At 38.6% G+C, this 22,165-nt stretch overlaps 1 protein-coding gene across 4 annotated transcripts in view; it reads left to right on the forward strand.

Moving 5' to 3' along the window:
• The first annotated feature begins 19,088 nt into the window (after positions 1-19,088).
• The window catches only part of SMC2 (structural maintenance of chromosomes 2), a 54,940-nt gene continuing 51,863 nt past the window's right edge, over positions 19,089-22,165 (forward strand). The window contains exons 1-3 of one of the 4 annotated variants that reach the window (XM_081236399.1): positions 19,089-19,396; positions 20,826-21,054; positions 21,677-21,826. In XM_081236399.1, the coding sequence (XP_081092525.1) occupies positions 20,887-21,054; positions 21,677-21,826 (318 nt within the window). In that variant the 5' untranslated portion in view covers positions 19,089-19,396; positions 20,826-20,886. The other 3 variants (XM_081236398.1, XM_081236397.1, XM_081236400.1) reach the window with 3 other exon arrangements.

Here is a 22,165-nt window from a genome sequence, read left to right on the forward strand (position 1 = left end):
AAACTACCTAAGGAGACAAAAGACCTGTATGTAGAAAACTATAAGACACTGATGAAAGAAATTATAGATGATACAAACAGATGGAGAGATATACCATGTTCTTGGATTGGAAGAATCAACATTGTGAAAATAACTATACTACCCAAAGCAATCTACAGATTCAATGCAATCCCTATCACACTACCACTGGCATTTTTCACAGAACTAGAACAAAAAATTTCACAATTTGTATAGAAACACAAAAGACCCCGAATAGCCAAAGCAATCTTGAGAAAGAAAAACGGAGCTGGAGGAATCAGGCTCCCTGAGTTCAGACTATACTGCAAATCTACAGTAATCAGGAGAGTATGGTACTGGCACAAAATCAGAAATAGAAATCAATGGAACAGGATAGAAAGCCCAGAGATAAACCCACACACCAATGATCAACTAATCTGTGACAAAGGAGGCAAGAATATACAATGGAGAAAAGACAATCTCTTCAATAAGTGGTGCTGGGAAAACTGGACAGGTACATGGAAAAGAATGGAATTAGAACAGTCCTTAACACAATGCACAAAAATAAACTCAAAATGGATTAAAGCCCTAAATGTAAGGCCAGACACTATAAAACTCTTAGAGGAAAACATAGGCAGAACACTCTATGACATAAATTACAGCAAGATCCTTTTTGACCCACCTCCTAGAGTAATGGAAATAAAAACCAAAATAAACAAATGGGACCTAATGAAACTTAAAATCTTTTGCACAACAAAGGAAACGATAAATAAGATGAAAATACAACCCTCAGAATTGGAGAAAATATTTGCAAATGAAGAAACTGACAAAGGATTAATCTCCAGAATATACAAGCAGCTCATACAGCTCAATATCAAAAAAACAAACAGCCCAATCCAAAAATGGTCAGAAGACCTAAATAGACATTTCTCCAAACAAGATATACAGATTGCCAACAAATACATGAAAGGATTCTCAACATCACTAATCATTAGAGAAATGCAAATCAAAACTACAATGAGGTTATCACCTCACATCGTTCAGAATGCCCATCACCAAATGTCTACAAACAATAAGTGCTGGAGAGGGTGTGGAGAAAAGGGAACTCTTCTGCACTGTTGGTGGGAATATAAATTGATACAGCCACTATGGAGAACAGTATGGATGTTCTTTAAGAAACTAAAAATAGAACTACCATCCAACCCAGCAATCCCACTACTGGGCATATACACTGAGTAAACCATAATTCAAAACGAGATATGTACCACAATGCTCATTGAAGCAGTATTTACAATATCCAGGACATGGAAGCAACCTAAGTGTCCATCAACAGATGAATGTATAAAGAAGATGTGGCACATATATACAGTGGAATATTACTCAGACATAGAAAGAAAGCTGAGTTATTTGTAGTGAGGTGGATGGACCTAGAGTCTGTCATACAGAGTGAAGTAAGTCAGAAAGAGAAAAACAAATGCTGTATGCTAACACATATCTATGGAATCTTAAAAAAAAAAAAAAAAAAAAAGGTCATGAAGAACCTAGAGGCAAGACGGGAATAAAGACGCAGACCTACTAGAGAATAGACTTGAGGACATGGGGAGGTGGAAGGTTAAGCTGAGAGGAAGTGAAAGAGTGGCATTGACATATATATACACTACCAAATGTAAAATAGATAGCTAGTGGGAAGCAGCCGCATAGTACGGGGAGACCAGCTCGGTGCTTTGTGAGCACCTAGAGGGGTGGGATAAAGAGGGTGGGAGGAAGATCCAAGAGTGAGGGGATATGGTGATATATGTATACATATAGCTGATTCACTTTGTTATACAGCAGAAACTAGCACAACATTGTAAAGCAATTATACTCCAATAAAGATGTTAAAAAAAATCCCTTTATGGAAACATTGGATTTTTCTAGTATGCACCTCAAAAACTCTTCCAGCCTCTACTCACTATCCAGTTCTAAAGCCACTTCCACATTTTCAGTTATTTGTTAGAGCAGAACCCTACTTCGTACCAGTTTCTGTCTTAGCTCTGGCTGCCATTATGGGAGCTCTATACTCATGACCTCATTCAAAACTACTTCCTAAAGGCTCCACCTCTAAATACCATCACACTGGGGATTAGGAATTCAACATATGAATTTGGGGTGGGGGAGGACACAAACATTAAATCCATAGCACTGCCATGGTACCCTACCATAAAATTTATTGATCTGTACAGTTATTGGCTGTTCATTTATCTGCCCTTTTTTGTTAGAATAAAGAACAGTATTTTTGCCATTTTTATGGTTGTATTCCATGCATAGAGCATAGTGATTATTGGGCCCAGATAAATATTTATTGAATTGCAGAAGGAATTAATATGTGGAATAGAAAGATATAGTTCTTTTTCTAATAGAATGTTTTCAATATTTATTAATACTTCTCTAAAGGGCAGCAAATGCAATTTTATTATTTTACATATTTTCAATGAATTCACAGTTATTTTCATTAATTTATAGTTTGTCATACCTTTTTCTGAGAAGAGAGAAATTACTATTAATTTATAGATAAACTCAAATCAGGTGATACCTCTTTCAGAAGTTAGTGCTAGCATTCAGACCAAAATCTCCTAAAAATCAGCATTCAGCACATAAAAATGATTCCTTAAAATGCTCAGTATTATGATGGTTCTTTCTGTGGTGTAGACAGAAAAAAGAACTCTATATTTTTAATAAAGAATTGTGTAACTTAATGGGGAATGTGAATGGTATAATTAGCCAAAATCCATACAGCTATTATTATTGAAAAAAAGTGTTCTCATTTTTCAAAAATAACACACAAGACATTGAAAACACCATTTTCCAGAATTCATTTTTTCCTTTTTCCCTAAGATGTATTGAAGTGTTGAGAACTGGTGAATAATTGTTTTATCATTTATTCTAAACTCTACCCAATGCAGACTACATAAATCCAAGCCTATTATTCTCATAGCATTTATTTCATATTGATGTCAGTTTACTGCTTCAAGAACATTTAATTGAATCTGTTGAATAAAGGAGATGAAGCATTTTTGGAAATAGGAAATTACACTGATATTGATAAACTATAAAAAATCAACTTATAGGTGCCTCCAAGGTCTGACATGGGAGTAATTAGTTCCATTTTATCAATTTCTAATTCTGCTTTCGTTTATAGCACAGGAAGCATTTTATCAATAATGAAAAATATAAATAAAAATTAAAATCTCTTGCAATCCCACCTCACTAAAAAATCCTTTGTTTTCATATTTTATGTTCTCTTTATCATAAGAAAACAAATTTTATGCATTTGAAAGTAGTGCACACTTTAATGTTTTTTGCACTTGACAGTATGTATAAGCATTTTTACATGCTGCTGTTCTTCACAACAATATGTTTTAATGGGTGGTTTATAGTGTACATATTGATATCCTGCTTTTTACTGAACCATTTCTCAGTTTCAGACATTAAGCTGCTTTCAAGTTTTCACTATTATAATTAAGTTGGCAATGAGTACTTTTGCATGTGATTTCTTTTTTCCTTAAAATAATATAGTCTCAAAAATGTCAATGAGAGGTCCAAAAACTTGAAAATTTTCAAACTTTTTTTTTTTTGCTATTTGGTTTTCAAAAAATTACTACAATTTATACTCAGGGTAGTGTGCATTAATGCAGTAGTTTCAACACACACGCACTTGCTCATATAAGGTAATTTAATAGCTGTAAAAAGATATATCATTTGATTTTACTTCTTTAATAAATAGTCACATTAAACTTTGTTCCCTATGTGATTATTGGTGTGTGGACTCATTATCCCCTTCTAGATTGTGTCTCCCTGATATAAGGACTCTTAAGACAATGACAAGATTATAAAGGAAGCTAATAATCCTCTGAAGGGAAAATGATCCCATCCCTCTTTTAGACCCTTTCCAATTTGCTGGTTTATTCTTTAACTATGTCTGATAGGGATTTGTATTATACTTTATTCTTACCACAAAATCACTAATTCAATATTTTCTGATGTTGGGACATGATATGTATCATTCTGCATTTCATCTTATAGAGGAAGTAGGGATACTAATTAAGTTGGGGACGTGGGTAGGTGCAAGCTCTATAATTACAGAATAGCATAGGTGTTTCTATTTTACATATAATCTAAGAAATCATATCAGTAAAGTATGAGGAACCCCTGAACTTAAGAGTACCACTGAGCTTATTCATGATTGTGTCACTTTAAGGTCGCTATTAACACTTTGATTCTAAGGGGACTTTTAAAATGTATTAAATGCTAATTTTGTAAAAAATAGCTACTATGTATCAAGTGGTATATTTTTTCTATATACCTTATATCTAATTTTGCCAATAATCCTATAAAATAGATATCCATTTTCTCCACTCTACAGGTTAGGAAACTAGGAATCAGAGAAGTTAAGTATCTTGTCCAGGTCCATGTAGTAAATGGCTAAGGTGAATTTCATGTCCAATGTTGTCTCTCTCTACAGCTATGATCTTTCACTTATACTGAGTTATTTAAATGGGTAAGTATATTTTCTTCTTTAAACCTTAATTTTCTATTATAAATTATACTTTAACATTAGTATATTTTAAGATATGAATAAATTATAATCCATGTAATCAAAACTCTCAACCAATTTCTATTTCTGCTTATAAACCAAAGAATATTCCTTTCCATATAAATTTTCACCTGAATTTTAAAAACCCAGTATAAATAAAAACCACTTTGGAGGCCTTATCTCCCAGTGCTCTGTTACACTAACTGTACTTTCTGGGTAACAGGCTCATTTGCCATTCTTTGAACATGATTTATACCTTCTTGCTTTTGCACCTTAGCTTATTTTCAACTGCAAACCTCCTTCTCCAGCTATTAGGGGCGTAATCCAAAAGATATCTTCCTTATGACAGATTTCTTAATTACTTCAGTCAAAGTAACTCCTACCTCTTTGGAATAGCTATACGACTTTGTTCTATGCTCTTCTACTTCATTATTTTTATTCCACACAGTGTATGGAAAGAACATGGGCTTTGAAGTTGTACAGGCATGATTCAGTACTCTTCCCTAGTCTAAATTATGTCACTTTTCTAAAGATTGGCGTGTCAGTTAACTACTGCTGTGTAACAAATCACCCCAAAACTCAGTGTCTTAAAACAGTACAGATTTCTTCTTGCTCTTCAGTCTATGAGTAAGCTATGTGGTTCTTTTGGTCTTGGCTGTGCTTACTTATGTATCTGCAATGAGACTTGTATCAAGGAGGCAGCTTTACTGGTCTTGGCTGGAGTCTTTCATGTATTTGGTGGTTGGCTAGCAACAGATGATGTAGAGAAGTCTCAGGACCCCTAGACTTTTTCCACATAATTTCTCATCCTCCATTAAGCTAGCCTGAGCTTTCTCCACATGGCAGTGAGCGTTCCAAGAGAGAGCAAGTGGGTGTCTTAGAGCCTAAGCTCAGAAATGACAGTCAGTTCTACCACATTCTGTTGGCCAAAAACTAATCATAAGGGAAGTTCAGATTCAAGTGGTAGGAAATAGAGTCCACCTCTTAAAGGGAGGAGCTGCCAAAATCAGCATAATGGGAATATCTACATTTCAGAGCTGTTAAGAAATAGGATATCTGATTGAAAAGTACGTAGCAAATGCTTTAAATATATATGTATACTCAACATGCTAAGTTACATGTTCCTTACACATCTCGGCCTGCCATACCCTGCACAAAGTCCACAAGAAATACCAAATGAATGGATTATACAAATATATAATTTAGAAGACTTTCTGAAAAAGATTTTTTAAAAACATTTTAATAAAAATATGCAATTAAATAGATACACTATTGCCTCAAAATTATATTTAACTCAAGTTATGTAAAATATATAGCAAAATAAAGATCGATGCTAAAAGTTATGACAACTTTAACCATTTTTCCTTAAACTTCTGTTTCCTAATTTATATTTTTATGTGATATAAAAAGTGGGAATTTTGAAATGAGGTACTTGATTATTTTCAGTATATGATTTGATCAGGACCATTATTTTTGGCAATAGATTTTCTTTTATGGGAAGAAAATAGAGTATATAAATTCTGCATCGCATGCTGGGAGAAAATCAGTATGGCTACACACTTCTCATGCTTGAAGGATTTTTACTATAATAGAAATCTACAGGAACATAACACCTTCGAACTTCACTGCCTCAATGGACAGACATGGTGAGAATGCATTCTCGTCAGTTTTACTTGCTGAAATAAAGCACACATTGTGTTTAGTAGCCAAACAAATGTGCTGACTTCACTTACAGTTTTAGAAACCACCTTATTTTGTCAAAGAGCTTTGAAACAATAATCTGAGAAAACTAGTATTTCCAAGAGAATTTTAAACTATATATTTATATATTTTTTATATTTATATTTATAAATTATATATATATATAAATGGTATGTTATAGGTATTACTTTTCAAATTGCTTTGTGAGCTTTATCCATATTAATATGTCTTGCTCAGGTTTGTCTGCATTATTTTTGTAACATTCTATTTTATGACTATATTGCACTATTTATTCTCCTGTTGATTGGACACTGCAATTGTTTCTGATTCCTTCCCTTTTCAAACAATGCTGCCAAAAAGTCTAGGACATATCTCCTTTTGTACACATAGAAGAGTTTCTCTGCTAGAAAATGAGCAGCTGAGTTATAGGGAATATACTCCTTCAACTTGACTAGATATTACCAGTTCACAGTTCATTTGCTGTGGTTGAGAGTTCCCATTCTCCACATTTTTCTTTCTGTAATAAGTTATGTGCTTTCTTATTATCATATAATAATACCTGTAATGTGTCTCTTAACTCAGACATCAGTGTAGTACTCAACTATGGTAATTGCCAGACTCCTCATCAAGATCATGGATCATGATTAAACATATCAGTTGGTCTACCATGGTTTGCAGCAAGGAAGATGTTTATTTTGTGAGGGGAAGAAATTGGGAATGTTGAGAATGGGACCTCTCTCTGCTCCCATATGGAAGGAATGTTTGATTGGTTAAAGACTGACCACATCCAGATGAATCCTCTGCAAATAAACATACGGATCCCACAGGGCAAGGCTCTTGGTATTTTGTAGCCTGGGAATCAGTAGTTAAGCATTCTTACCCCTCCACTCCCAAGTTCTCCTAGAAAGTCTATATATTGAGAAGCTCCTCTTGTCTTTGTAATGAGACACCTTTGGTACGTGTTGTGTTACAGTCCAAGAGACACCAGATTTTGCCCTCCTATCCCCCAGAAAGTGATAAGTCTATTTTGCCTACTGTTCTGATTTTGATCTTCCAGGTAGCATCAAGTTTGTCTGATATTATAATGATACATTACAATGGTATATCATTATAATGATATAATGATACATTAACCTCTTCAATTCCCAGCAGCCTCATTTATTCCAGGAGAGACAACTGGGAATCAGAGAGGGAAAGCATTTTCTCAGAGCAGCGAGAAACTAGCAAACCATAGATTGTAACCCAGTCCTTCTGCTTCTTAGCAAAATGTTCTTTTTCTTATACCATTTTTCCAAAATGACTCCCTTTAGTTGCTGTAGTTTTTCCTCTGAGATTTTATTGGCATTTGCAAAACTGGGTTTTATAATATGTTCCTAGAAATAATACTGTGTAAATATGGACTTTAGTCTCAATATTATATAGGTCCTCTGCATTCAGTATTCTACCCCCTGTCGAGTCTTACAGCCACAGAATTTCAAAGCAGGAAAGGATCCTCAAAAAGTTGGCTCAACACTGTCAATTTCCAGATGAGACAAAGGTGAAAAATTAAATATAAAGAGATTATTTGCCCAGTGTCATACTGCTAGCAAGTGGCACTACCACTATCATACTAACTTCTTCTAATTGTAACTGTAAAGGACAAAATAAAACTCAGCTACAAAATCCTACTAAACAGAGATAACTACTATTAAAATATCTTTGTTTCTCCAATCTAAGTATCCACCAGAAAAATTTATAAAAGAGAAATAAAGGGATGCCTTCTCCCCTGTATGAATTGTTTATATCTGAACCATAATACATTTTTAATTGAAGACAAAGACAAATCTTTGGGTGTCCAACTTAGGCTGACTTACATTACAGTATGTCACAAGTTAGGCCACGCCTCTGTGTTTTTGCCTATCTGTGTTTTGCTCCCACTGCCTGTATCCCCTTTTCTCCTTTCACCTCCAACTGTTCATCATCACCCTGAAGGAAAAAAACCTAACCATATTGCCAGACACAACTTGATTCTCCTCCTGAATTAAGATTTTATTAATTACTCAATAATAATTGACCTCTCCTATCTTTGTAACCCATTGTAGCTTGAACATATACTTGTCATAAAATGAAGCATTTTTTTTTCATCTTTCCAAGTATATGTCTGTACCTTGGGATTACAGACTAATTCATCTTTCTTTCCTCAGTACTTAGCAGAATAGGTGTTCTGTGAATATTTGTTAAGGAAGGAGAAAAAGAGAGAAGGAAGGAAAGAAGGATGGACTCTGATAAACTGGAGCCAGACTATGGTAAGGGACAATAGCCTTTCAGCAAGAGAATTGTTTTTATGAGTAGAAGGAATTGGTCTGAAAAGAGATGGGCCCCTTTCAGTGTTAAGTTTTTATTTGTATCCGTTCTAACCCAGCTAGGATTGTGTATACGTCCTGAGAGAATAAAAAGGGCTGTGTGTCAATTGAAAGGTTTGTTTCACTAGACTCAGTAATGATTTGGGACCCAAATAACTCTGCTGTGGAACACTTCTTTTTACAACTGAACATAACATACTTCATAAGTGCAGAGGTACTTGCATATTGGCAGCAGTAATACTGGCTCATGCCATCATAGATCACTGGACATGATACCGTTAAAATAAGGGCAAAACAGTTTTGGAGCAGCAGCTGGGAAATCCCTATTATACTAGCAACCTTGGCTGTGACATCAGCAAATCTTGAGAGTAGCTCGTTTTCAATAAATTGTGGTGGTAAAAATGGTCAGATTCTAAGGTCAGTGAGAGGTATCTCTGCTTAGAGCAGAGATGTGTCATCTTGGAGCAGCATTTCTGTAGAATTTTTGAGGCTGGTGGTTGTGGAATCCTGACTCAGTTAACAGAAATGAATTAGCTAATTAATTTCTTCACAAATTCATTCATCATATATTTGCCTAGTGCCTTACCTCTATGTAAGTCATAGTCCTAAGTTTTTGCAAGTGCTGGACACACACTAGGGGACAAAACATTTGAATTTTCTTACCTCGTGGAACTAAAATTTTAGGAGGAGGAGATAGGAAATAAACAAGTAGATGAGTAAATAAGTAATTGAATTTTAGGTATTCATACACAGCATGGGAAAGAAAGGAATCAAGAATGGCGTCTAGGTTTTGGAGAATGGTTATGCCATTTACTGAAATGTAGTAATTTTTTGATTTTTTAGTGAGCAAAACCGAGTGTTTGGTTTTGAACATGTAAATTTGAGATGCTGACTTGATATTAATGGAAATGTTGATTAAGCAGTGGAATATAGGAGTCTGGAGCTTGGTGCCCAGCAATGACTCTCCACTGCCACAAGCATGGAATTAGGGATAGGAGCATTGGTAGTGCAGCCTGGAGCAATACATATAGGCTGACAGCAAGTGGCTGCCTGGACTGATTCATAATCCATATGTCCCCATCTCTTGTGTGTTCCCATATATATTTGAGGATGGTTACTCTGAAAGGAAAGGACCTAGAATTGTTGAGGAGCATGTGGGAGCTTGAAACAAGAAAGATTTGAGTGCTAATGTTGATGTGCTCACATTGATACCTACAAATTAGTAAGGTATGGCATATTCCCATAATAGATGTACATGCAGAGTGCTATGTAATTGTTTAACAGTGTCCCAATGTGATTATTTACTTTCACTATATAATTCACAATTAACATTTATTAATGTCAACAGACTAGTGGTGTTACATCAGTGGAGATGGGTGACAAAATGGGAGGGCACTGGATTTGGAACCAGTGTAAGTAATCTTCCTTCAATGAAGAACTTGTTGCCTCACTTGCTGGGAATCCTACTGGCAGACAATCCTCAGCTGTCACCACCTTCAGGGGGGTTGCTTCAGCTGCAGAGAACCACGTTTCCCCAGTTCACGCCCCTTCCCAGGGTGGCCCACACCCAATGTGGAGAGCCCATGTAGGCAGACTACGGAGAGAGCTATGGCTGAGAAGCCCAAACTGCTCTCACACTGGATGTTAGAGACTTCTCAGCCCAGGCATCAAGCATGTGAGTCGAGCCTTAGAGGTGACTTAGCCCCAGCCATCACCTGATGGCAACTGCTTGAGAGACCCCAGGTGAGGATTGACTAGCTGATCCTAGTCAACCCTCAGGTGAGCAAAGAAATGAGCGCTATTATTTTAAGCCACTGTTTTAGGGTGGTTTGTTCACAGCTACAGATAATTGCAATTATGATTAAATTATTTTACTTCTTTCAGCCTCAATTCCTCTATCTATGGTATGGGAATAATTTTATTAAAACTTCCTGAACCTAACTCATGAGCATGTTGTGGAAATAACTTTAATAGTAATGTAAACTAGGCATTAGAGGAGCAACTTACTATAATTATCACCGTAAATCATCATTAACTTGGAAGGGACTGTACAGAATACCAAAAAAGCAGGGATCTTAATTTCAAGGAGCAATGATATCACCTTTCAGTTCACAATCATTTGTCCTAACCACATAAACATTTGTGGCATTATCTATGGAATTTTTTAAATATAAATAAAGGATCTGGAATGGGAGGTGTGGAATGGAAATCAAGAAGTGGACTTCAAAGCGATAATGTAACACTTACTTTTGTTTAGCCCCTCTGTATAGCTCAGATCAGCAGGCTATTTTCAAGCATATTTGTAGAAGGCACAATTTTGTCCACTCCAGCTTCAAACCTGGAAACTCGGCACTTAACAGTTAGCCTCTTTTACACTCACTAAACACGGCCTGCCCCACACCCGTCTTCTCTTTGTTCTCTTCCCCTATATAATTTGAATGCCTATATCTCCAACTAGATATGTCTTTAAAGAAACAGATCCAGAGATTTTTTTTTTGTAGTTGTGCCCTAAGGGTAACCATCATAGCACTTCATAAATAGCAGATACCTAACACATGTTTTCAAAATAGATAAATATAAAATCCAACAGTGCAAATATAATTTGAAAGATAATAAAGGATCAATGAGTACTTACTACTAAGATGCTTTTCATTTAATTGAAAGTTGAAAATTCAACTATCAGTTTAACCTATTTCTTTTCTTTTTTGATTTTCTAGATTCCAACATTTTCCCCTAGTTGTTAGTGCAGCCTGCCAAATAGTCCAGTTCTCCCCTTCTCCTTGTACCTTTCCAGGCACATTTTGAGATTGCATTTCCTGAGCCCCTTGTCATAAATAGCTGTGGTGAATTGTGAGTGTAAGTGATGTGTGTCACTTTGGATGGAGCATTTTAAATTCTGGTTCTAGGCACTTCCAGAGCTCTTGTTCCCTCTAGCAGGTATCTACAAGATTCTAGGTAGTGGCTGCTCTATTAGGCTGGCTTCCTTACTGACTATGAAAAGAAGAAATGCCTCCTCCCTCTGCAATGGATATGTAGCATGAACAAGAAATAAGTCGTTGTTTTTAAGCCCTTGGTAATTTTTTATTTTTTTTCCCCACAGCATAACTTCCTGATATAGCCATTCTGATAGAGCACCTAACGCTTAGCGACCAGAACTGATTGATGGGTGTGGCAAAGCCTGAGAGCAGAAGAATCACAGCTCAGGTATGATTTCTTTCCTTTCCAGTTCTTTGTCAGTGGAATATAAATCGGTTTAGTAATTCAGCACTTAACTTGAGATGCCAACTTGTTACCATAGAGACCACGAGTCAGCACTTCTAATGACTGAATCATATGCACACTTTAGGCTTTCCAAACTCTACATTAAATTCTGTTAAAATAGCCTATAGTATCCCAAATTTTATCTGGCATTATCTTAGGTGGGTTCCCCAAAGAGTAGACTGAGACAGAGATTTGTGTGCAGTAAGTTTATTTGGGAGTGCTGTGCAGAACACCTGTGACCTAGTGCAGAAAGCAGAATTGGCCAGAGGGAGAAACCGCACTGCGATGCAGTCACAAGGCTTCAACTGATGGCATGGGGAGCTCTTTAGATGGCCCTTTATAGTTGTCCTGGTTGAAGCAAAGGGGCTTTTGTGTCCCTGCATCAAGTCACTGGATAGGGGCCAACACAGAAGAGGAGGTGTAACTTTCAGCTGGGCAGCTTCCTTCTGTGGAGGACAATGCTGGGGAAGAGGCTCAGCTGTAAGCAATCTGCAGCCAACACTCCTGGCAACTGGAGGATCTCATGCCTCGACCTGAAGGAGGATTCTGAGTGGTATGGCACAGCACCCGCTATAAGAGTGGTATAAATTTCTAGTAAAATTATTGGAAGCCTGTACAGGGTTATCTCCTATCAAAACCATTACCTCCTTGTATTGTCCCCAAATGATCTGTCCATTTGGACTGCTGTTTCCCTATCTCCAACCGTCAAAGGCATAATTTTCCTTAAGGATTCAGCTCAAATACCATCTAGGAAAATCCTCTGAGGATGTACCTCTTGATGATGTCCCCAGCCATGACTTTTTTCTTCTTTTGGGCTTCCCTGGGACTCTGCACCAATCCTGTGTTATAAGTTTGCCTTATATGAGGAAAAGGTCTTTTAAGTGAATGACTGTAGGGTTGCTTCTCAAGCAAGGCATAGAGAAACTAAGATGGAAGATGGTGGGGTCGGGGGGAATAACAGGAGGGATTCCGATGGGACACTCTAGTGCCATTTGTTTTTCTGGGGTCCCACACAGATGACACTATGCCTGTGAGTCCCAGACTATCTTGTTGACCCATGTTGTGTCTTGTAAGTTAGAGTCTTCTCTCTTTTCACCATATTCAATTGGTTGTTTCCCCAATATTATTCTTAAAGTTCTAGTCAAGGATTGTTTAAATGTTCCATTCTTGACTTGGCCTTATTTCAGAGCCTTAAAGGGAGAACAGATCATTTCAATTCCTTCTCAGGCTTTCTGTCCCCACTCCCCACCCAACTCTATCTGCACCCACAGGTGAATCCTGCATGGTGGTTGTGCTATTACTTATTGAGGTGTTTGTCGGAGGGAGAGGGAAATGTCAGATAGTAAAAGTCTGGGCTGTTAGGTCTAACTGTTATTTTACAAGTAAAAATCCTACCTACAGAGTCAACCTCTGATAATCTGTTTTAATTTTTATTTCGCAGGAAAGCAATTTCTTTATACTTTGAATTAAAATCATTCATATACCTATTTTATTTCCTCATTAGACCTTAATTTGAGATAAAGAATAAATTTAAGAAAATCATCAGAAGCCTTAATTTCCCCATTTGCAAAATGAGTGGCTATAATTCTTCCAGGGCCCTTCCATCTGTAGAAATTGCTGATTTGATGTGAGTCAGCCTAAAATGATAGGAGGTCACAATTCTAGAAAAGTTGAGAATACCTTATTCTCCAGTTTCCATATTAGTTTGCTGGCAGATATGCTGCCTACATCTTTTTGTTACTGTCAAGTAAAATAACCGCTCTGGAATAGAGGGCAAGAATAACACAAAGAAAGTAAAACAAAGAAATTTCACAACAGCCATCATCAGGAACTCAGGGGCAACTTGACTTAACAGCAGCTTGAAATTTTAAAAGAAAAACAGAAAATGCAGCCTGTTTTTTCATTTGCTTTCTGTTTCTTCTTTAAACAAGCATATTCTATCTCCCCAAAGATTTTCCCCTAAAAAGAAAACACATTGCACAGCTTGACCTCTAATTTAAATCATAATTAAGCTTCCAGTTAATCCCCCAGTGTTCCGTTAAATCCCCTTATCCTCTTAAACAGCATGACCCCAGTTTTATTTTCCCTAGACATAAGATGCTGAATTATAGCTTATTTATGAGTTTCATGAATAAGACTAATTTGATTGCCGTTTGCAGAGAAATTCTCACCAGGTTATTACACTTCTAGATCCCATTAACTAATAAAAATATACAAAATAAAAATTATTCTAAATTAGTCTTCCAAGCAGAATCGCTGGCAACATTTCTTTCTATAAAAAGAAGACGTGGGGGCTTCCCTGGTGGCGCAGTGGTTGAGAGTCCGTCTGCCGATGCAGGGGACACAGGTTCGTGCCCCGGTCTGGGAAGATCCCACATGCCGCGGAGCAACTGGGCCCGTGAGCCACAATTACTGAGCCTGTGCATCTGGAGCCTGTGCTCCACAACAAGAGAGGCCGCGATAGTGAGAGGCCTGCGCACCGTGATGAAGAGCGGCCCCCGCTTGCCGCAACTGGAGAAAGCCCTCGCACAGAAACGAAGACCCAACACAGCCATAAATAATAAATGAATGAATGAATAAATAAATAAAAAAGAAGACGCCACCAACCAGCCCAATTAGGAAACTTTCCTCCTGTTGTCCCTGCTCAGCACTACTACCTATGCTAAATCCAATCTATTTTTTACTTTACGGGTCAAAAGAGCAGGACTGAGGAAAGTATATGGCGCTGAGAGCTCTGTGAAACCAAAAGCTGTAATGTTCATTTCATGATAGATTCCTCAGCCTTATGAATGTCACAGTGGTCGCTGGTGGTATTACACAAAAAGAACACTGCAAGCTGAAAAAAGTTTTCAGTGTTAGATCAATGAAATAATCACCACCATTAACTTGCTGAATCTTATAATATTGACTAGTTTGTGGATCATGTCATATAATTCAATATTTTCCAAATCTTTCTTATTTTTTAAATCTATTCTTTCCCTTTACCTTGATCAGAAAGCAGCAAATGAATCTCCTAAATTTATTCATATTCAACCAATATTGTCTACTATGTGCTGTGTCACAAAGATATGTCACAATAGAAATATAGTTCAGAAGAAAAGTGGATAAAGGGTTAAGGGATTACAGAAAAGGTTGCAAATAAGTCACCCAGAAATGGATAAGATTTGGGGTTTGAAGTATCAGTAGAAATACACATGGGGGTAGATATGGAGAAGGGATAAGCATTTCAAGTTCAGCATGGGCAAAGATACAAAGAAGATAACAAAGAAGAGAACATCAATATTTCAGGAATGACAAAAAGTTCTTTAAGATGGCACATAAAATGCTCCATAATCTGGCTTCTGTGCATCTCCTACACTAAATGTTGCTACTTCTTGCCTCATACATTATGTTTATCTTCTATACCCTTGCCTGTGCAATCTATTCTGTTTATAATGCCTTTCACTCTTCCTCTGGTTAATGTCTTTATACATGTCATCTCTATTCAACTATGGACTCCTTGAGGACAGGCCCGCATCTTATTCATCTTTGTATCCCAGAACATAGTACAATTCTCAGAATAAGGTAGGCATTCTATAAATGCCTATTGAATTCAAACATTCATTAATCTATCCATTTAAAAAGTTATCGAACACTTTTTTTTTGTCATTGGTTGGTGCTTAGTTTACAGTAGTGAACAACAAATGACATGGTAATCTAAGGAAGAAGCTGCAGGAGATGAGTCTAGGAAAGCAAGGTTGAGAATAAATTATGAAAGGCCAGGCATGCCACCTTAAAGAGGTTAGAATTAATTCTGTAGGCAATTTTCACCAAGTTTATACAGAGTAAAGAGATATCATATTTCTGATATAGAAACATATATTTTGTAGGACATTAGAGAGGGCAGAGACTGGTGGCTAATAAGTATTGTTGAAGTAGAAATTTAAGTACGAATTTGAATAATGTAACAGAGAGGAAACGTTGATTACAGAGGGGCAGATCTTGTGGGAAAAAATCTAAGAGTGAAATCTAGTAAGAATTGAGTTGGTAGTAAAAGGAAACGAATGGAGGAAGGTCAAGCAGATGTGTGTGGATTTGAAATAAAAAGTAATAAGGGACCACTGTGAGAAGGGAGAACAATGAAATGAGAATGATATTTGAGAAAGGGGAATGAATAATCCTCCCATAATGGAAGGGGTGTGGCAAAGCAGAAGAGCAATGAGATGAGTAGTGCTGGCTATTAACCAGTGTGGACGTGATAAAAGCCAAGGAGAACTGGAAAAACTGAACAAATGTGAAATAAGTACAGAGACACTGGATTTTATGAGTAGTGCATGAAAATATTTTCTTAAGTGCTAGTACCAGACATCTTTCCCTGTTTTTTAGGAAAAGCTAATTTGGATGTGGAATGTGAGAATCTGGAAGCAAGGTTCAGCAGGAACAAAACAAAGATCCCTGATGTGCTTCATGAAAGGTCAATGGGAAGACCTCCTCTAACCTGGATGACTAAAATTCCCTTTATAAACTCATAGGAATACTGGGTAAAACATAACTATTGTCATGTAAACCATATATCAAGCACGGTAACAAAAAACAAAAAACACTTAGAAAATTCTAAGTGCCAGAGACAAACTGAAAATTTGAAGAGCAGGCACTGACAGGCAGCCCTCCAACGTTTATTTTACACTTGGCTATAGGGCTCAGAAGCCAGTGGCTGGGCTCTAATGCACAAGCACTGGCCCTTGAGCTTCACTGAGTCAGAGGAGCTGGAACTAGGCCCTTAGGTAAAACCTGGAGCCTTAAAGATCTGCCAGTCATTGGGATTGGAAAAACTCCGCCTACTAGCCTGGGTAAGAGGCAAGGAAATTTGTTCTTTGCCTGGAGCTTTGGATAGGGGAATAAAACAAAAGATTACTCCTGAGCAATCAAAACCCCAGACCTGCAACAGATATAAATTTACAATATCTGTATAATTCAGGAACCAAAAACTGAGAAACAATCATTTACAAATGTTCCCAGATCTTTAAGAACCAAAGAACCCTGGCAGAAACAAATGTGTAACTGCTCTGAAAGGACGCTTTCACACCTCAGGACATAAGAGACTCCCATTAACAAAACAACCCCATCCCAGAACAGCACCGCAGGAGGAAATAAATCACTATGAGTAAGAGTCAGCCACAGCTGTAAACAGTAAGAGTTAGGAACTCAAAAGCTGGAAATAGTAGAAGTACCTGAAAGAGAAGACAAAGATATTTAACTTGACTAAGGAGGCAAAATAATAGAAATCATAATGAAAGTACAGGCACATTTCACAAGGCACCAAACAGAACATGGAGTACTGAAAAGAATATTGTCATTGAAATGAAAATGAATGTGTCCAAGCAGATCCCACAAGTGAATGAATATAATCAACTCCTTTTCTAGTCCTCATTTTAAATTATGCTCAGCTGTATTTCTTTCCAAGTTTGTCAGGTTATACTTGGTGTATTCAAAATGTGCTGCTACTCAATACAATTTTGCAGTGTGAACTTCAGTTCATCCCCTTGAACCAAAAATGAATCTCTCAACAAAATGAATCAACCTTTCCTTATTTCTGCAATGAAGGTAAAGTTCTTTCAGTTTTTTCCTTCTGTCCTAAATTCCAGGGAAAGAGGATTCACCCAGGTCCACAGAAGAACTACTGTAGGACTCCAAAATTTGAAAAGTGCACCCAGGGAAAGACGGTCCCTCCCAGTGCCCTGGAAGAGTAGAAGACCAAATCTTTTTCCTAGGTCTTGTTTTATGGCTTTTATCAGTGTCCTTGCTGGTGCTGCTGCCTTCTACATAAGGACGAAGACTACACTAGCCAGCCAGTGTTAAAGCTTTCAAAAGCTTTTGATACACGGTGAGGAAACAAGAACAGTGCTCTATTTATACTATATCCACCCTACAGTCTATCTTTACTTCCAGCCCTAACATCTCCACATTAGAGTGGTTTTAGCAGCTTTGTGCCTTGGTGTTCTCCACTTCTCTGTGGTGATCTCAGGGGCCAGTTGTAAGTCAGCCATTAGTGATTTCCTCAAGTTCACCTGTACTAACGGAAATTCCTTCGTGCTTCTGACGTGTTCTAAGACTAAAGTTGCTCTAGATCTCTCCTTTTATAAGGAATTTTCATTTTAATAATTACTTTTGGTAGTAGTTAGATGTTTGTTTTTATAACTACCCAGAAGTTCTTATCCAGCAAGCGTATTTGCATGTATTTTTATCCACTTGACTTAAATAATATCAGCTAGTTATTAACTTATTAAAATAGTGCAAAGGCTAATAATGTCTGTCTTAACACTTACACTTTCACCCCAAAGAACTGTTTATCTCACAACTTGGTAAAATCCACATTAGGGTTTGTTGGCAAATTAAAATTCTTTATTCACAGTGATGAAGAGGACAGAGTTGAAAAGAAATGTATATTAAGACTGAATAGAATCAATACAAGTGAAGATCTGTGGAGTGTAGATGAAGGAATCACAGTACACAGAGATAACTGCTTGACTAAATGATGTTAGGCCTGTAACGACTGACTTATATAAGTGGGTGGGATGAGAGTAAACAAATGAATTCTTTCTTATACAAACAAAAAGCTTCATAAAACTTATTCTCTTAGGTAGAGAAAGAACTTCAAAACACTGCCTCATTCTTGGTAATTCTTGGTAGTTCGACTGGTGTTGAATATTGCAAAGCCAACCCGGGGAGAAGAAAACAACTTTAAATATACAACCTAAAACAGCATACTGGCTGCACCATCTTTTTATACATCACCTAGGAATAGACAGCACCATAGGGCACTATGAAGCCAAGCCCTTCCTAACTCATTAGTATCAATATCCTTAACTGTGAGTAAACTGGCCTTTTTTTTTTAAAAAAAAAGAAAAGTACACACTGATAATAGGATCTGTTATTACTAGTACTGGAGTCTATATACGAAGAGAAGTAATTAAGAGTACGTGCTCTGGAGCAAGATTGCGTGGGAACAAATCTCCGCTGCTCCGCTTACTACTTGGAATAAGTTGCTTAACCTGTGACTCAGTTTGCTCATTTGTAAAATGAGAGCAATATCACGGATTTCATAGGGTTGCTACGAGGATTTTAAAAAGCCCTTGGAACGCAGCCTGGCACACGAAACGCAATAAATATCAGCTGTTACAAGGTGTTCCCCCTAAAATTCTCTGAAATGTTAGTTCTGCCATTGCTTATCATTCTACAGCTTTTCAGTGAAAGGAGGGGAACTCCTATTCGTCCAGCACCTACTATCGGCCCCACTCAATTTCTCCCCTGGGCGCTGCATAGCTCTGGCTGCGCGCCTATCGTCCCTTCCGGCCACTAAACCCGAGATGAAAAGGCCCGTCAGGCTTCGTAGCCGGCGAGGGGTGGAGCCAGACCGCGACCCACAGTCCTCACAAGTTCGGTCGGCGCTGCCCCAGTCCCAACAAGGGGCAGCTTCCATTTTTGACGAATCTGCGCCAGCACGGGGAGATTCCGGGGCTTCTGAAGCAGAGCGAGGAGACCGGTAGGAAGCCACCCTGCCTCCGCTGCTCTCAGACCACACATCGGCCTGCACCTGCGAGTCCCCCCAGGCCCGCGGGAAGGCGGGGCTTTCCGAACGCGGCGGCCGCACAACGGGGCCTGAGGCGGGGCGGGGCCGGCGAGCGCGAGGCCCCGAGGCGGAGGTGCGGGGCTGTCCGAGGTGTGCCGGACGCCGAGCTCAAAGTATGCCACCAGCTCCTTTAGTCCTCAGGCCCAAGCCGTCGCTTTCCCGGAGCCGGCACCGTCGCGACCTTCTTTTCTATCTCCCTGTCACTTTGGTTGTTTGATGGAAGAGAAAAATGGAAGTCAGGCATCTCTGAGGCACCAGCCAATGAAATAGGCAGAGGAGGTGGGGTCCTTTGCTCGCGCCTAAATTCAAAGCATAAATAGTTCCTCTCCGCTGCTGAGCGCGGGCTGAGTGTTGTAGCAGCTATGGTGGAGTTCGCTTCTTAGCGCCCGAAGCCGGGCAAGGCTGGCCCACTCTCCGTCCTAGTGACTAGGAAGAGCTTTGGTGGCGCCGCAAGCCCAGGCGGCCTGACGCAGCGGTGAGGCAGGTGCGTGCGCGCGGCCGGTTGGGCCTAGCCTGGCATTCCTGGCCGGAGATGGGCGTCGGGGGCTGGGGAGTCGAGGAGCAAGGGACCTCAGACTGAAGTTAGTTCTAAGGGGTTCCTGGCAGAATGGCTAGTTCCTGCCATTGAAGTAGGGCGAGGAAGTGTTGACAGAAAGGCCTGGTGAGGCGAGGAAAGAGCCTGAGGGAAAGCAAAAAGCTTCATCTCTCTATGTGGGATTTATCTATTTAATAAATATTTACGAACCCTCCCTCGCCCCCATCCCGCGCCCTCGAGTCAAGGACTATTCCGGCATACAGCGGTGGACATAGGCGAAGATGCTACGGAGATTACATTGTGATAGGTTAGATAGAGGAGTAAATAAGTACTGTTTAGTGTCAGCTTTAAGTGCAATGAAGGAAAAAGGAAGCAGAACGAGGGGGTGGGTAGAGGTGCTCTTTTATATAGGGAAGTCAGGAAGGACCCCAGTTAGGTGACGTTTGAGCAAAAACGTGAGTGTTGGAATGGAGAGTGAGCCATGCCAGTATCCGGGAGAAGGGCATTATGGGCAAAGGGGATGCGGTGTGAAATAATCAGCCTACGTTACCTAGAGTATGATAACGGTGGAAGATAAACCTGGAGAAGTAAGTGGTTGGCTTCCAGGTTGACTTAATGGTTTAATTAAGTTCTAACTAGAGACTAACACCTGTATATCTTTAAGTTAAAGAAAGATACCTTTGCATCAGAGGAAGTAGCTTGGCAGTTTTATTTCTATAGAGCTGTCGTTCTTATGTTTCAGTCTTCTACATTTATTATGGTTCCAGTTTTACATTCCACTTACGTGTTGTTATTTGTTTTGTACAGAACTGCTTTGTGGCTTGCTTGATTTCTAGCAGAGGTTTGCCTGTCGGAGTCAGTAGTGAAAATGCACATTAAGTCAATCATTCTTGAGGGATTCAAGTCCTATGCTCAGAGGACTGAAGTCAATGGTTTTGACCCCCTCTTCAATGCTATCACTGGTTTAAATGGTAGTGGGAAATCCAACATATTGGACTCCATCTGCTTTTTGCTGGGCATCTCCAACCTGTCTCAGGTAAAGTGTAAACTTTCTCATTTATGTGAATTTAAGTTTGAGGAGCCTCGAGGGAATCCTCATTGCACTTGGAGACTATTGCCAGTATCCTCTTCATTTGCATTTTTATGTGAAATATCTTATACCTCACCGCAGTCCTTTAAAGGTCGGTATTATTACTCCATATTTAGGTGAGAAAATAGAAACTTAGAGGAGTTGCCTAAGGTTCATCTTCTTAAGATGTTTGGAGCAACACTGAAACTCAGGCATTCTCATTTCAGAGTTGTACCCTCACCCCATCCCTGCCCCCCCCCCATTATAATGTCTTTTCAGGACCTTCTAATGGGATTGGATGAATAGTGAAATTCTTAGACACTGTCTTTTCTTAATCTTTCAAATGAACTTTTGTTAAGAAATGAGTAGAAAACAGTTCTGTTCAGGGTTGAAAAAGTCCTATAGAGAAAGGTGCCCATTTCAGGTTGTTACCCATTTTCTTTGCTCTTCTTGCTTATGAATGCCACTGCCTATCCTTGGCTGCTTAACGGATACTACTTGGGTGATTTTCCAACAGCAAGAAGCACATTTTTTTGTGCTATTTTGCGTAGTATGGGGTTTTGTAACTGAAACTTTTCCTTTATTTTAGGTTCGGGCTTCTAATTTACAAGATTTAGTTTACAAAAATGGGCAGGCTGGTATTACCAAAGCCTCCGTGTCAATCACCTTTGATAATTCTGACAAAAAGCAGAGTCCTTTAGGATTTGAGGTTCATGATGAAATTACAGTAACAAGGCAGGTGAGTGGATACTAAATAGTTGGTTACCTAGAAACTTGCAGGTCTGATGTGCGTTTTGGCAATGTGACTACTGGAGAGAGAAAGTTTATGAGCAAAATTGATGGATTAAATACTGACTAGATTCCTTAAGAATATCTTCCTTATGTTAAATTTTGATCATGCAAATTCCGCCATGTACCAAGAGGATTGAAAGGGATCTGAAATCCATCAGTCCAAGCACTCAACCATGCTTAAATCTTGAACCACACTTGAGTCTTCTCTCTCTGTGCTGGAACACCTGTAGCTCTTGGGATCTTTCTGTGTTTGAGGTAACCCATTCTGTTTTTGGAAAGGTCTAAT

The sequence above is a fragment of the Mesoplodon bidens genome (genome assembly GCF_964165515.1).
Source record: "Mesoplodon bidens genome assembly, chromosome: 6".
Lineage (NCBI taxonomy): Eukaryota > Metazoa > Chordata > Mammalia > Artiodactyla > Ziphiidae > Mesoplodon > Mesoplodon bidens.